The sequence below is a fragment of the Pezoporus occidentalis genome, unplaced genomic scaffold (assembly GCF_034315485.1).
Source record: "Pezoporus occidentalis ecotype Australia unplaced genomic scaffold, CSIRO_AGI_Poc_V1 ctg160, whole genome shotgun sequence".
Taxonomy (NCBI): Eukaryota; Metazoa; Chordata; class Aves; order Psittaciformes; family Psittacidae; genus Pezoporus; species Pezoporus occidentalis.
This window is the reverse complement of record NW_026913426.1, coordinates 438,677-452,531: the sequence shown is the minus strand read 5'-3', so window position 1 is coordinate 452,531 and position 13,855 is coordinate 438,677. Positions and strand designations below refer to the sequence as shown.

Here is a 13,855-nt window from a genome sequence, read left to right as displayed (position 1 = left end):
GATGGGTACATTTAGGCACAATATGTAGTTTACATGTGAAGCTGTTACTTAACTGTCACCATTTTGCTTGTGCATCGGAAGAGTGTGCATGTTTGGATGAAGGTTGTGTTTTTAGCTACTTGACTTGCTGCATATGATGTTGTTTATCAAGTCGTATTCTCCCTTGGGAACACATGTCTATATAGTTTTGGGTTCTTTTAAATCTAAGTGGACTACATAAATGGCGATAACTGATTTTGCTTCAACACAGACTTTTAAAAAAGTCAGTTTTTCATTTCTTGTGTCAACAAATGAAGCAGAAAGCTGTTTAGAAACAAACCCAGCAAGATTCACCTTCAGCTGCCTCCCAGCAAGTGAATAGTTTGCAGTCTGGGGGGTAGTGAGCAATTTTCCCTCAGGAGTATTAATATGTGGGAAGGAGAGGAGGGAATGGGCAAACACGTATGTTACTGCAGCAGATCTAAATGCGTAGGATCAGTGCATATACGTAATGCAGGATCAGGAGAGCCTGGCCTCCTGAAGCAGATCACTGTTTGAAGATCACTTCATCGGTGGGGCTGAAGGCTCAGCCATTTCTTTGCCTATACTTCAACCTTATAGAGCAAGATTAATTGTTATGTACAGGGATAAACCCAGAGTCAGCCTAAGCAGTGACAGACAAGAGCTGAAGCCTCTTGCTCGTGTAGAGTCCATCAGAAAACAAGCTCCAGGAGTTTCTTCAGTGACAAAATGCATCCTTACCTTAGAAATGATCCTTATCCTCACCAGAAAAGCTTTGCTTTTGTGCTCCAATACAAACAACAGTCTGCTTGGACATGAGTGGGCTTTCACTGTTGCCAGCAGCACTGGAAAACCTGGCAAAGAATTTGCATATTCATGAATTAAAGCCTGGTATGATTTTTACAAGGAAACCTCAGGAGTTTCATGGTTAGTTGTTTTTAATATCATTCAAAAGCTCTTTAAACTACACACAGGGAGCCTGGATGTGCATTTGCTAATGGGATGTGGACCTCCGTCCACAGAAGTTGTCCACATGTAGCTCGGGGACATACACGTTTTGTGCATGTGTGTGCTTACATGCAACCTAAAGTGTTTTAACTTGTAGAAAGAGGCTGAGACCAAGGCAGGTGCATCCCCTGCTCTTGTGGGCTGTTGGTGAACCCTTGTTTTCATAGTGGGAGCAGTGAGGACCCTGTGAGTAGCAATGCTGGTTCATACTACATTTGCTGCGACATCTTGAGTTTATTTAACCTCTCCTGTAAATCGCTGCGCTGCCCTGCGTTTCATTAACTTGTCTCGCAGTGCTGTAATGGCTTACTGTGTTTAGTTGTTATCTCTTGGAAGGCATTCTATGAAGCAAGGAAAATATTTATGATTAAGCATGAAGAGGAAGTATGTAAGATGTTTATATTTTCCATTTATCAGTACACTTCAGAGTGCTGCTCTCTGAAATTGCAATTCTGGACTTCACAGTCAACTTCCACTGCGATGGTTTGTGCTGTGCAAGATTGCTCATTCTGTTGCCATATCCTTTATACACTGAAACAAAGGGAATTTGCTGCTTTTTAAATTGGGGCCAAAGAGTAAATTCACCCTATTTTTATATTCAAGCCGGCTCAGCTTGAGGGGATTTGAGTGATGTAATTGTATTGTATTCAGCCCCACAACTAGTCCAACTGAAAAAAAATAATCTTCAAAGTGAATATTTTAGTGCTTCATGCAAGGCACATGGCTGAGTATCTTGGGGGGAAAAAAGTAAAGCTTTTCTTACATTTGTGAGCTGCGGTCCATTGTTGTACGTGGTTTCTAAGCTTCTGTACAAATCTTGACTGCACAGAAAGTAGAGCTCCCACATCCTTAAAAAGTGAAGTTTTATTCCTGGTTATAATGAGATGTTGCATTTATTCATGGGATTAAGTCCTTAAAGGAAGGTGCATAAAACCAGATTCCTAAAGGTTTGCATCATAATATTTCCAAATAAAAATATATTCCTAAGGAAGAAGATGCATAAATTCGGAGGCTCACTAACAGCACGAGGACTGACATATTGTCCTTTTACATTTAGATTTGTTGCATTTCTGTCTGACTCAACCAAACATGTTCCAAGGTCTCTTGACACCAGCGTGAATATTCTTGAACAAGCTTCAGGTTTTAGGTTTTGTTTCCAGTGTGGAGTTGGAAGTATTAGCTGTAGTTTGTGGGGAGGGAGGTTTGTTGCCCAGTGTCCATAACTGAATTAAGGATGCTGGGGAGGAGAGGCTGAGGTTTTCCTCTGTGTTCCCTCCAAGGTAACACATGCGGACAGCGCTCCGCAGGTGAACCTGATCCCATCTTCTCTTTCAGGATGTTGAGCTCTACACAGGTCTTATAAGAGGCTGAACCAGTTTCTATATTCTTTCCTGTGGTAGATTTTGTTAGAGATGGGAACAATGTGCTCGGTGTAATTCGGTATCAAACCTAAACATGTCTGTGTTCAGCAGCTCCCTGGTACATGGGTTTCAGGGGGATAATTGAGCCAGATGCCTTTGCAGCTGGAGCTGCTGCATAACTAACTCACCGGATAGCTCATCTCATTTTTAGCTCTGGGGGCATCTTTGGTGTGCCCATGCTGAGAAATGTCTGAGGATTTTTATACTTGCAATTTTGAACTTTTGGGGCCTATAAAGTAGAAATTTAAATCCTAAATGGTCATTCTTCCAGTTGAATTTAGACGGGGAGAAAAAAATGTTGATTTTAGTGGTGTTGGATTTTTGCTGTGTAATTTTTACTGTCTTGTAAATGAGTGGAGAATATGGCAAATTAATATACAGATATGCTTCCCCCTCAACGGAGTTAAGAAAATAGCATTGCTGAGGCAGTAGAAAAAAAGCATGTCTGTATAGGAGTGATGGATGCCATATTTGAAGAAAATTTGTTCATGGTGTTCTATGAATGCAAACCCTAAACCCCTGAACAATTATCACCAAAACCGTGGTGCAGGATTTTGTTCTGTTTTGCCCCAGTTTCTGCTGAGTAAGAAAGGTATTTCCCTTTTTCTAAAAGGAAAGCAGCAGTCTCCTCCGGTCTCGGTTATTCCGTCAGCTGCGAGTAAGGTACCAAAATCAAGTATTTTTTTCAAGTACACCTGATGAAAAAGCTCTAAAAGTAAACAGTAAGATCCTCACTCAGGGCTTGTGGCGTCTCTTTGATCTCTTTGCTAACAGAATTGCCCCGCTTTCCTACACTGCAAGTAGACGCCTTGTGAAGATGGAGGATTATGTTCTTTGTCCCATTGTCTAAGTCTAGTATGAAAACCACAGAAGAGGATGTGAATGCTGTAACTTTGGGCTTGGCAGCTTCCTGACCTTTATAAAAGGCTTGCTCAGTGCTGTAATAGCTGGTTCAGCGCTGGCAGGGTGACAGACTAGATGAATTAACAGGTCTTTTCCATCTCTTGTGTGTCAGATTCTTTGTTTTATATGGAAATAATTTCTGTCAAAATGGGAAATTCAGCATGAGGTACTTCCTCTGCCTGTAAAATGGAAATGTCAACCACAGGTCTGCTTGAGTGTGCCTTCTGTACCAAACCAGCATTGTCCATACCACCATTGGGTTCCCTTGTGTTTTGACTCAAAGTCAGGCAACTCCACTGACCTGCGGTAATAGAAATGTGTAGTAGAAAGTTAATACCGCTGCCTCATTGTTTTCTATGTGAGGAATCACAATGGGATTCCTTAAGTATTTACAGGCTATCACGATTTTTACCTGTGATGTGCCAATGTGGTGACTGTGTCCATTTTTCAGATGTTTGTATATATATGTCTCTATATGTGTCGTAGATATATATGTGCATGTACGTAAAATGTTATACATGCATTACTATTGATAAACTGGATGTCTTAAGAAACCCACACTGATGTCTCAAGTCTAATATGTCAGACAGTATAGGCTGTTAATATGAAATATCATTGCATAAAGATTTAACATCTGTCGTTACTTTAAAGGCTGAATAGGCATTACAGCATTATGGGTTTCTAATAGATTAAGAAGGTACTATATGCCACACATTACCCTGCTTTGCATTTTAATACATGTCAAGCAGTGAATAATCCCGCATCTTGTCTGAGCAAAGATGGCACTGGGATAATTTTGTGTTTGTTTTTAATGGGAGATGATGATGATGCTAAAAGGAATTAATTTAAATGGGGGGGGGGGCAATGCACTTCTAAAGGTGAGCCTAAAAAAGGGGGTTACCCAGCAGGCACTGAACCATTCAAGTCAACGCAGACTCTGAAGCTGGAGGTATTGTCGTAAGCCCCGAACGCCGTGTTTAGGCGTGCGAAATTCAATCAGAGAAAGCGAAAATAACTCCAGCCTTCTATTCCCTTCTTCAAAGTCTTGCAAAGGGAAGTTTGGCAGAAGCTGGGACAGGAAATTGGAATCTGAATACTATTTTAAACTGATCGGGTTAAAGGCCTCTCTTTTACACTCGCACACTTGTTCTTTTATTTGATACTTGAACTCTGAAAATTTTCTGTGACTTTCTAGGGAGAAGGAGGAGCAGCTGACTCGGGTGACAGAGGTACAGAGGCTGCAGGCCCAGCAGGCAGATGCTGCCCTGGAGGAGTTTAAGCGGCAGGTGGAGCTGAAGTCAGAAAAAGTCTATGCTGAAATGAAACAGCAGGTGAGGAGGTCACAATGCCAGCCTTTCTGAAACTCTGTCTCAGTAGGATAGCATATTCTGATCTTATAATGCCAGAAACATGCTTCACTTGAGAGTGCGACATCAAAATCTTTCACAATGTAGTGTCTTTGCTAGCAAGTCAGAAAGGGATGTTAGCGGATGTTTCATCTTTCTAACAAAGCCAGAATTGTCATTGTTATAAAGATAGCTGCGGTTATGATACTGATTAGGGATTTTTCAGGAGTGAGAGTATAAAGTGTTAGTTTATACACCCCTGCGGAACAACGGTTGTAATTTTCCACTTAAATGCGTGTCTCTTCCTACTCTTTTTGGGAGGACTCTGTCTTCCGTTAATGAGGTCTTGTAATCAGTTTGAGCCTAAACAGGGGCAGAGCCATTGTGGCTGCTGGCAGTCCTGTGCGCAGGGCAGAAAAATCCCATTTTCTAGTCCTGAAAATTAGTAGCACATATTTCTATATAAAGATTTTAGTGGTTTAAGTTCCTGATGGAATAAATAATAGTTAAGCCGTTGCTCCTGGGATATTACATATGCAGCGCAATGAGTGAAATAAAGAAAAAGCAACAAGTGATCAAAAAGAAGGGAAGAGAAGGGAATATTCCCTGAACTTACTCAGATGGTCAAAATCTCAGTGCGTAACTCAACCTTGTTCTTCCTGACCATGTGCTCAGTTCTCCAATCTCGCCTGTAGCCACCACACCTTGCTGTTGACAGTAGGATGCTGCAGTCTGATGCTGTAATGGATTTCTAACAATGTTGGGTTATAGTTTAACAAATTCCCTTCTCGTTCTTACGAAATTTTTCTTCCTGAAAATCTTCAACAGAAGTGAGACGTTGAATAACACATTGCTGATATTTTTAAGATCTGTGCAGACAGCAAATAATAGCATTTGGAAATACAAAACAAGCAAGAACAAATTTATAAACCCAGGATTTGTTCTGCACTCTAGATCCATGGGCAACACAACAAATCCTACGGTTCTCATCTGACATTGTCCGCTCTGAGACTCTCCTCCAAGCTCTTCACGATGACTTAAAGTAATGTCTTTCTTCTGCTCCAAAAGAGATATAGTCTAATTTTAGAAAGACTAATAATAGTTTATTCACTTTAAAAAAAGGCCAGTGAATAAAACCAGTCCAAACCGCAAAGATGTGCAAAAGAATTAGGAAAACTTGAAGTCAATTCTTATTTAAAAGTGACTGCAAATTTCTTTTAGAATATTGCTGTGTTCTGGGAAGTTTTGAAAGCAAATTTTCTTGTACTCCATGAATCAGCCATGGCTTTATTCTCTCCCTACTTGAATGCTAAAATCTAGAAGCAGTCAGTGATATTGTACGATTGAGCAGTTCTGTTCTACAGGAGCTGAGCTTCAAGGAAATACATCAAAGAAACACTACTGAAGCCGTCTTCATAGCTTTGTCCTTTCTCATTCTTGTGCACACACATCCTCTTTAGATAAATCATCCATTAGACTGTAACGTAGTGGCAAATTCTGTTTTCTTTTTTTTGTTAGGTGGAATGTGTTACTCCTAATGCAGAAGCCGTGGTAGCTATAGCAACACTGCTTTTAACTACTCTAGAAATATTGGGCTTCTAAAACAATGTTTTGGCGTGTGGTGAAGTTAATAATGGAGATAAGAAGGATGGGGCCTGGCATTTTCAGTTCTTGTAATCAATATTTGATTCACTAGTTCAGCTCTGGTATTTTTTTTGCCATCTGCTTCCTATTTTGTCAAGCTGAGATTCTTAAGAGTCACCTGATGCCCACTGACAGGTGAGTGGTACATTATAAACTCCAAAATGTACATATTTTCTAGTAATAATTAGACAAAAGAAAGACAATGACTGTGCCATGGGACTTTAGGTCTAGTATTTCCTGGATTTCTTTCTTTATTGGTCTCAATAAAATATGGGCATGGCCATGCAGTTTCAGTAAGTTTGGGTGCAGAAGAAATTAGTCCTAAAATATTCGTTGAAGTCCCTTTTCTTATTAGCACATAGTAGCAGTGAGGTTCGGAAGCTACTGGAAGGGTAACTTGTTCCTTTCTATTCTATTTTTCAGCTTTCTATCTGGCCAACTATTCCTTGTCCTGTAGCTTTCTCTTGCTGCAGTGTTTTCCAATATAATGCTTTTCCCATTCCAAGTACTGCCTTTTCTCCTCTTTCCCTGGCTTAGAAGTGATGTCCAGGCCGATTGGCAAAGACATCTGTGGAAGACTGAGCACTCCCTGGGGCCAAACAGGCTTTTGGCTCGTGGTTCAGGAATTTGGGCTTTTATTCTTTTGGTACAGCAGAAGGACTTGTGGCTGCACTGGTCCTCCTGACAGCTACACCCCTTCGCTCCCATTTTTAGGGAGATGGTTTATTTGCTGCTTGTGTTGGGACCTAGATCGAAAAGTCATTGATGAGTATGCATGGCTGCATAGTACCTTCTGTGTGCATATATATATTTATATGTGTATATATGTATTTTCCTCTGGAACCATGCCTGATGTGCATCTGCGGTTGTGCTTTTGATACAAAAGCCTTTGTTAATTGAGTTATGAAATTGCTTCCTTGATGCTGTGTGCTGGAATTGGTGGGACTCATTATTCACAGGCGATGACTATCTTCAGAGAACTTTACTTGCAGCCAAATAATTCTCTTTTAAGTTATTTTACTGATTTAATGTAAACTTACTTTAAATGTGGAGTTTGTGCACTGACTCACAAGATTTCCCTTGAATTTCCACAGGCAATGTAATTTTGAGTGAAATATATTTGAGTCTTAAATATGACTAGAAAAAAACATTCGCTTAATTTTGATGGGATGTTTCCCACTGTTGAGTGAAAAACAGAGCCAGTATTTTGCAATCAGGGAGTGGCATTGTATAGGTGGTCACTGTGTCCTTAAATAACTAATAATCCTGTAGGAACTGAATATTCCTTTCCACTACACACAAATAGCGTCATTATCATTCTCAGCAAGTTGTATTCTGCTTTGATGGTCTGTGAACAACTGTAGAAACATCAGAACGGTTTCAAGCTATGCCTTTTTAAAACAAAAAATTAAATATTCCCTTTCTTTTACCATGTAGATGGAAAAGGTTGAAGCAGATCTAAGCAGATCAAAATCGCTCCGGGAAAAGCAATCCAAAGAATTCTCCTGGCAATTGGAGGAGCTCAAGCAGAGATACGAGCAACAGGTCAGTCGGTTTGCTCCTTCAAGTGGAGGGGAGGAGGGACACCTGCTCACACAGATGTAGGTCAGATCCTGTTCTTGCTGCGCATTTCTGTGCTTTGTATAAAGACGCAATTTATAGTGGGCACAGTTTATGTGATGGGGAATGGAAGGGGAAAAAGTCTACATAGAAAATATTTTTGTTTCCCTGTTGTGATCCTTTGTACCTCTGCCTCTTTCAAACCATTTCCCAGGCTTACAGGTGGCAACACCTATTTTCATAGTGGCCAGATGAAATTATTCAATGTGTTATCTGTTTTTCTTCTTTTCGAGAAACAGTGTTTTACTCTTTTTATCATCTTTTAGCATGGGGAGTGTTCATATGAATGCTTGTTTTGGCCCACTGATAGTGAGTTTTCTGTATTGTAGTATAATTTCAGGGTTGGGAAGCATTCAGGAAACATTTGGGTGGAGACAAGAAAGTCAAATTCGGTACTGTTGTGAAGTGGAAATGGAAAACCAGAGAGAAAAGTAGACAAATTATTGTGCGATACAGGCTTGAGAGCTATGCAGCTGAAACAGCCCATGAAACACTTGCGTAAGGAGGGTACTTGGTCATGGAAGTGACGTGGCATCAGTTTGGGTAATGCCTGGTAAAGGATTGAATTTGTAATTTATAGCAGCGATATGGTTAGTCTTAATCTTAAAGTTCTCTTATCAATGTTTTTGTGTGGATTTACATTTACACCAGGTTCTTTTTGTATTGTCATTTCTGCAGCACAAAGCTCCTTCAGCCCACCTACAAAGCGGCATGAGCTCAGTTCTTCCACTCTTAATATTTCCTTTCAGTAGTTCCAACTACAGTTCTGTTTTGCTATATCAGTCTCTGTTTACGCTTCAGAACTTCTAAACCATTTTTAAAGCAGATTTTTCCTTGCCTTGTTTTACTGCATATTTCTTTGGCTGTTTCTTGGGGAGGAATAGAGTGATTTAAACTGTTTAAATAGAGCAGTAAGTTGGAACTGGTGGTGCATTTCAGCAGGGCTCCAGCAAACATCCAGTTCTGAAACAGACACCCAACCAAAACAAAGAATACTTTAGCTACCTGAGAAATGTAGTAATTGCTTTGAGATGTTCTGCTTCGAGTGCCTGAATCTAATTGTCAAATGGCATTTACACACAAAGGGAAGGAAAGCTGACCTTCAGATATATTTTGTGTAGGTTGGTGTGGTGAGTGGCAGAAGTGGCACTCACGGCATACTGGACAATTCAGTTGCCTGTAAATGAAGTCAAGTTGATAACGAAGAACCAAATTAACTAATGTATTACTAACCTGAGAAGCATCTTGGAAGTGTGGGAACTTGAGAGCTGCATCATGTGAATGGTTGCCTCTGCTTCACAGCACTCTCCTTGGATGCTGATTTCAGAGGTAATACCAGTGTGAACATGGAGTGTTGGTTGTGGGACTGAAAGATTGCCTGCAGGTTAGGCATACTGATATGTATTCATAATCAGAATAGTTAGGGTTAGAAAGGACCTTAAGATCATCTAGTTCCAACCCCCCTGCCTTTTGAAGTTTAACCATGACAAGTGCAAGATCCTACACCTGGGTCAGAGCAATCCCAGGCACAGCTTCAGGTTGGGCAGAGAAGAGATTCAGAGCAGCCCTGCGGAGAAGGGCTTGGGGGTGCTGATGAGAAAATGAACATGAGCCGGCTTCAGTGTGCGCTTGCAGCCCAGAAAGCCAACGGTATCCTGGGCTGCATCAAAAGGAGCGTGACCAGCAGGTCGAAGGAGGTGATCCTGCCCCTCTGCTCTGCTCTCATGAGACCTGACTTGGGAGCATTGTGTGCAGTTCTGGTGTCCTCAACATAAAAAGGACATGGAACTGTTGGAACAAGTCCAGAGGAGGCCACGAGGATGATCAGGGGACTGGAGCACCTCCTGTATGAAGACAGGCTGAGGAAGTTGGGGCTGTTCAGCCTGGAGAAGAGAAGGCTGCGTGGAGACCTCATAGCAGCCTTCCAGTATCTGAAGGGGGCCTACAGGGATGCTGGGGAGGGACTCTTCATTAGAGACTGTAGTGACAGGACAAGGGGTAACGGGTTAAAACTTAAACAGGGGAAGTTTAGGTTGGATCTAAGGAAGAAATTCTTTTCCTGTTAGGTGGTGAGGCACTGGAATGGGTTTCCCAAGGAAGTTGTGAATGGTCCATCGCTGGCAGTGTCCAAGGCCAGGTTGGATGAAGCCTTAAGTGAGATGGTTTAGTTTGAGGTGTCCCTGCCCATGGCAGAGGGGCTGGAACTGGATGATCTTAAGGTCCTTTCCAACCCTAACTACTCTGTGATTCCATGATCTTTATCTGATATTTAGATCAATATATATTGATATATGTATGTTTTATCTATTTTCCTGGAAAAATAATTAGGAAAAAAGTCATACAAACCATGGCAGTCAATATTTTGTCAACTTTTCAAACACATGGGAATCCTTTCGTAAAGCAAAGCAGAGATTGAGGATCTCGCACTATTTGGTTTCAGCTGTCACATTGTCACTCCTGGTTCCAGCTTCATCTGATTCAGTGCCACTTCCTTTTGAAGTATCCACTGAGAACACTCTTAGAGAGAAACCAGTGGCTTTTTTCTTCTTTAAATATCCTTTAGCTCAACTTTGTTCTCCTCGCAGCTGCTAGATTTGAAAGTATATTTTGAAGGGAAAAAAAATAACTCCAGCAGCACCACAGTTCCTATCTGCTGGGAGCAGCTGCTCTCGGCACTTCAAAGCCAGTGGACACCACAGCGAAGGCCTCAGCCTTTCCTGCCTTTGAAATGGTTGCAGTAGCTGTAGTGGGGCTTTGTGGCACCGTCAGCACAGGAAAAAAAACCTGTTTGGTTTGTTGCACCCCCTCCTTTTTTTCTGTTTTCCTTTTTTTTTTTGGCTACTTTTTAATGACATCCTCAGTTTGGCTCAGAATACCTGGGAAGTGTTTCTGCTGAAATCCTGTTCCACAAGCCCACATTTGCGAGAACACATGCCCAAACTTTAAAGTAAGTTTTTTTAGACAGGGAAATTTGACTGAAAAGTGAATGAATTTGCTTGGTTTTCTCACATCCACATCAGTTGGGCACTTTCTGAAAGCACATCTCTTATGGTACCCGGGGGAGCTCATGGTGGAAGAGGGCTTTGCTCAGGGCCATATCGCAGTAGAGTTATGGATGTCGTCACCTTTGTTTCAAGCTGATTTTCATAAATTGCCGTGAATGGAACTTTTCCAGTGAACTTTTGGAGATCTTGATGTTTAAATGGCATTAGGCTGCTTGTTTTTCAATAAAAAAATATAGTAATACATCACTATTACACCCCCTTTTTTGCTATGAATAGTTGCTGAAGAGCTATGATTAAGTGTAAAAAAAATTGAGATGCAAGATGAGCAAGAAAGACAAAGTCTATGAACCGTCGTTTTCCCAGCAGGTAAAATGCACTACAAAACACTCGATGACTTATTGTGATAGCAGGATGGTGTTACTTTGCTGAGTTAGGGACACATCATTCCTGAGATAGATGCCAAGCTGAATGTATAAATAAGCCTCTTGTTTTGGTTCCTCTTCAAGTGTTTATTCCATTTTAAAACAATAATTCTCCATGCTTCCATAGCAAAGTGGAAAGCTGGTACGTGATAGCTGAAGAATCTGCCCCTGTCTCAGGAAATCCTTTTGTGAGACATTTATTGTTGGGTTCCGACTTCTGTAAAACTTGTGAAGGAATAATTAGAGTTGTCTTGCCCTATTTAGCCAAGAAACGGGACACCTTCAGAAACATTTCACTGGGTATTTAACAGAATCGCTTTGAAATCACGTTAAAGATGAGAAAATGGTCTGCACTTTCAAGTTGGGAGCCAGGCAGAGGTCTGGCTGAGCTTAAATATGCCTTTTGTATTAAAGAAGGGAAAGTAAAGAAGTGCAGAATCAGCTGGTTAAAAGAGAAGAAAGCATGTCTGTAATCTTAGCTGCCAACAGCAAGGACAAGTACCTGAGGTAGTGTTGTGAAATGTCTTACTTTAGCGGGGTGCTGGAGCAGAGGAAAACACTATTGAGAGGAGAGGAAGAATATTCTTTAGATCTTTCTGTGTGTTTTATAACTTTTTAATGGGGTTAATTTAAAGAAAAGAGTGAAGCTCTCTCAAGTAAAATATGAATGTTGTAATCACAACCATTGTTTTTATACAGAAGAGTATATGTTTAAAACCAAACATCTCTCGCAGTGCTAGCAGCACCGTTTAATATTAAGGATCCAAGCACAATCTCGCGTGCTGAAGTGTTATTTAGATTAACATTTAATGGTTGGGCATCTCTCCTGTCAGCTTTTAGCTGTTTAACTCCGTGCCAAGAGATGTCTCCAGTGTTTGGATGATCAAGTCTGTGATGATGTTTTGCTGTTGGTTACGGCTGTGGTGATGGTTCCTTGAAATGCTGGAGGTATTAACGGCGTTTTGGACCTGGGTGTTATTTTATAGATTTGCCTTGGGGATTTACTCAAGGGTATTTCGGTAGGAAACGGTGTTTAATTCAGATGTGCAGGAGCTCAGCAGCTGAGTGTTCTAAAGAGCCTCACTGGGAATGGAAACGGAGCCCCCGCGGTCAGTGTATGTGCCCCCCTTCCCCCCAGGGGTGGTATTTACCCCCTCATCTGATGGCCGCCATTTTGTGCCCCCTCAGGCGCCATTTCAGCGCCCCTCACAACAAGAGAGACCTTGAGGTGCTGGAGCGGGGCCGGAGAAGGGAATGGAGCTGGTGCAGGGCCGGGAGCACAAGTGTGATGGGGAAGGTCTGAGGGAGCTGGGGGGCTCAGTGTGGAGAAGAGGCTCAGGGGGGACCTGATGGCTCCCTGCAGGTGCCTGGCAGGAGGATGCAGTGAGGTAGGGTCGGTCTCGTCTCCCAGTGAACAAGTGACGGGACAAGAGGAAACGGCCTCAAGCTGCACCAGGGCAGGTTTAGATGGAGCTGAGGAACAATTCCTTCCCCAGAGGGTGCTCAGGCATTGGAACAGGCTGCCCAGAGCAGGGCTGCAGTCACCGGCCCTGCAAGTGTTCACACACCTTGGAGACGAGGCCTCAGTGCCATGGGGCAGTGGTGGCCTTGGCAGTGCTGGGAACGGTTGGACTGGATGAGCTTAAAGGGCTTTTCCAACCCGGTTTATTCTGTGATTCTATGAGAGAGTGGTGTAAAGGCTGCGACCTGGTGAGAAAACAGGGAAAATAACAGCATATGTGGGGATTAAGTGTTAAAAACCAAGAAACTGCTGTGACTGGGGATGGGACCTGGAAAGGAAGCTCCTAAGGGAAAAATAAGTTCTGTTCATGAAAAGAATTTGAGTAGCTGTGAAAAGGCATTGCAATGGAGCCTAGAGCTATTTAGGCTGGAAATGTCATTTGGTCTCATGGACCAGGAGCACTGGAGAGGCAAGTCCTGCAGAAGGGGTCAGTCGGAGGCTTGGTGTGGGCTGAAGGGTCCGTTGAGCATGAGCTTGGCTCCTGGGGAGCCAGCGTCCCTCAGTACCTCCTGCTTTAACCGAGGCCACTCTGCCTTTCTAAGGAAGGGTGAAACGATACTTCTACACTGGACATGGTGAGTTTATAGTCCTGTTGTTCTTTGGTATATTACCTTATATATTATCCATTTTTAGTATGCTAGTTTGGTTCTAAGGAGAGGCTTTGTCAAAAGCTTTGTTCCTCTCCTCTTTGTCTATAGTCTATTGGAATCCAGCCTGTTCTTGCATGGAGGCCAAATGAGCGCATTAACAGAGGCTCTAAATTTTTCATGTCATCAGCAACAAGCTGCATAAATTTCACTTAATAAATTAATCTAGGATGCATAAATGTTTCCTTTGAACCATCCTAACATGCAGATGAACGCCATTTGCGCTGAATATCTGAGGAATAGTTTCTCCAGTCACCAATATCAACTTTTCACTTGATGATAGAGGTAGAACTCACAAATGGGAAAAGGATATGAAT

The 13,855-nt window shown here is 42.0% G+C and overlaps 1 protein-coding gene across 6 annotated transcripts in view; it reads left to right on the top strand.

Annotated features, from left to right (window-relative positions):
• Positions 1–13,855, top strand: part of CEP112 (centrosomal protein 112) — a 185,042-nt gene that overhangs the window by 53,252 nt on the left and 117,935 nt on the right. For all 6 annotated transcript variants that reach the window (XR_009963570.1, XR_009963571.1, XM_062612575.1 and 3 more), the window contains exons 18-19: positions 4,528–4,663; positions 7,760–7,867. Coding sequence is in view for 4 of the 6 variants with exons in the window: in XM_062612575.1 (XP_062468559.1) it covers positions 4,528–4,663; positions 7,760–7,867 (244 nt within the window). In the remaining 2 variants the exon portion in view is untranslated. The remainder of the gene's footprint in view (positions 1–4,527; positions 4,664–7,759; positions 7,868–13,855) is intronic.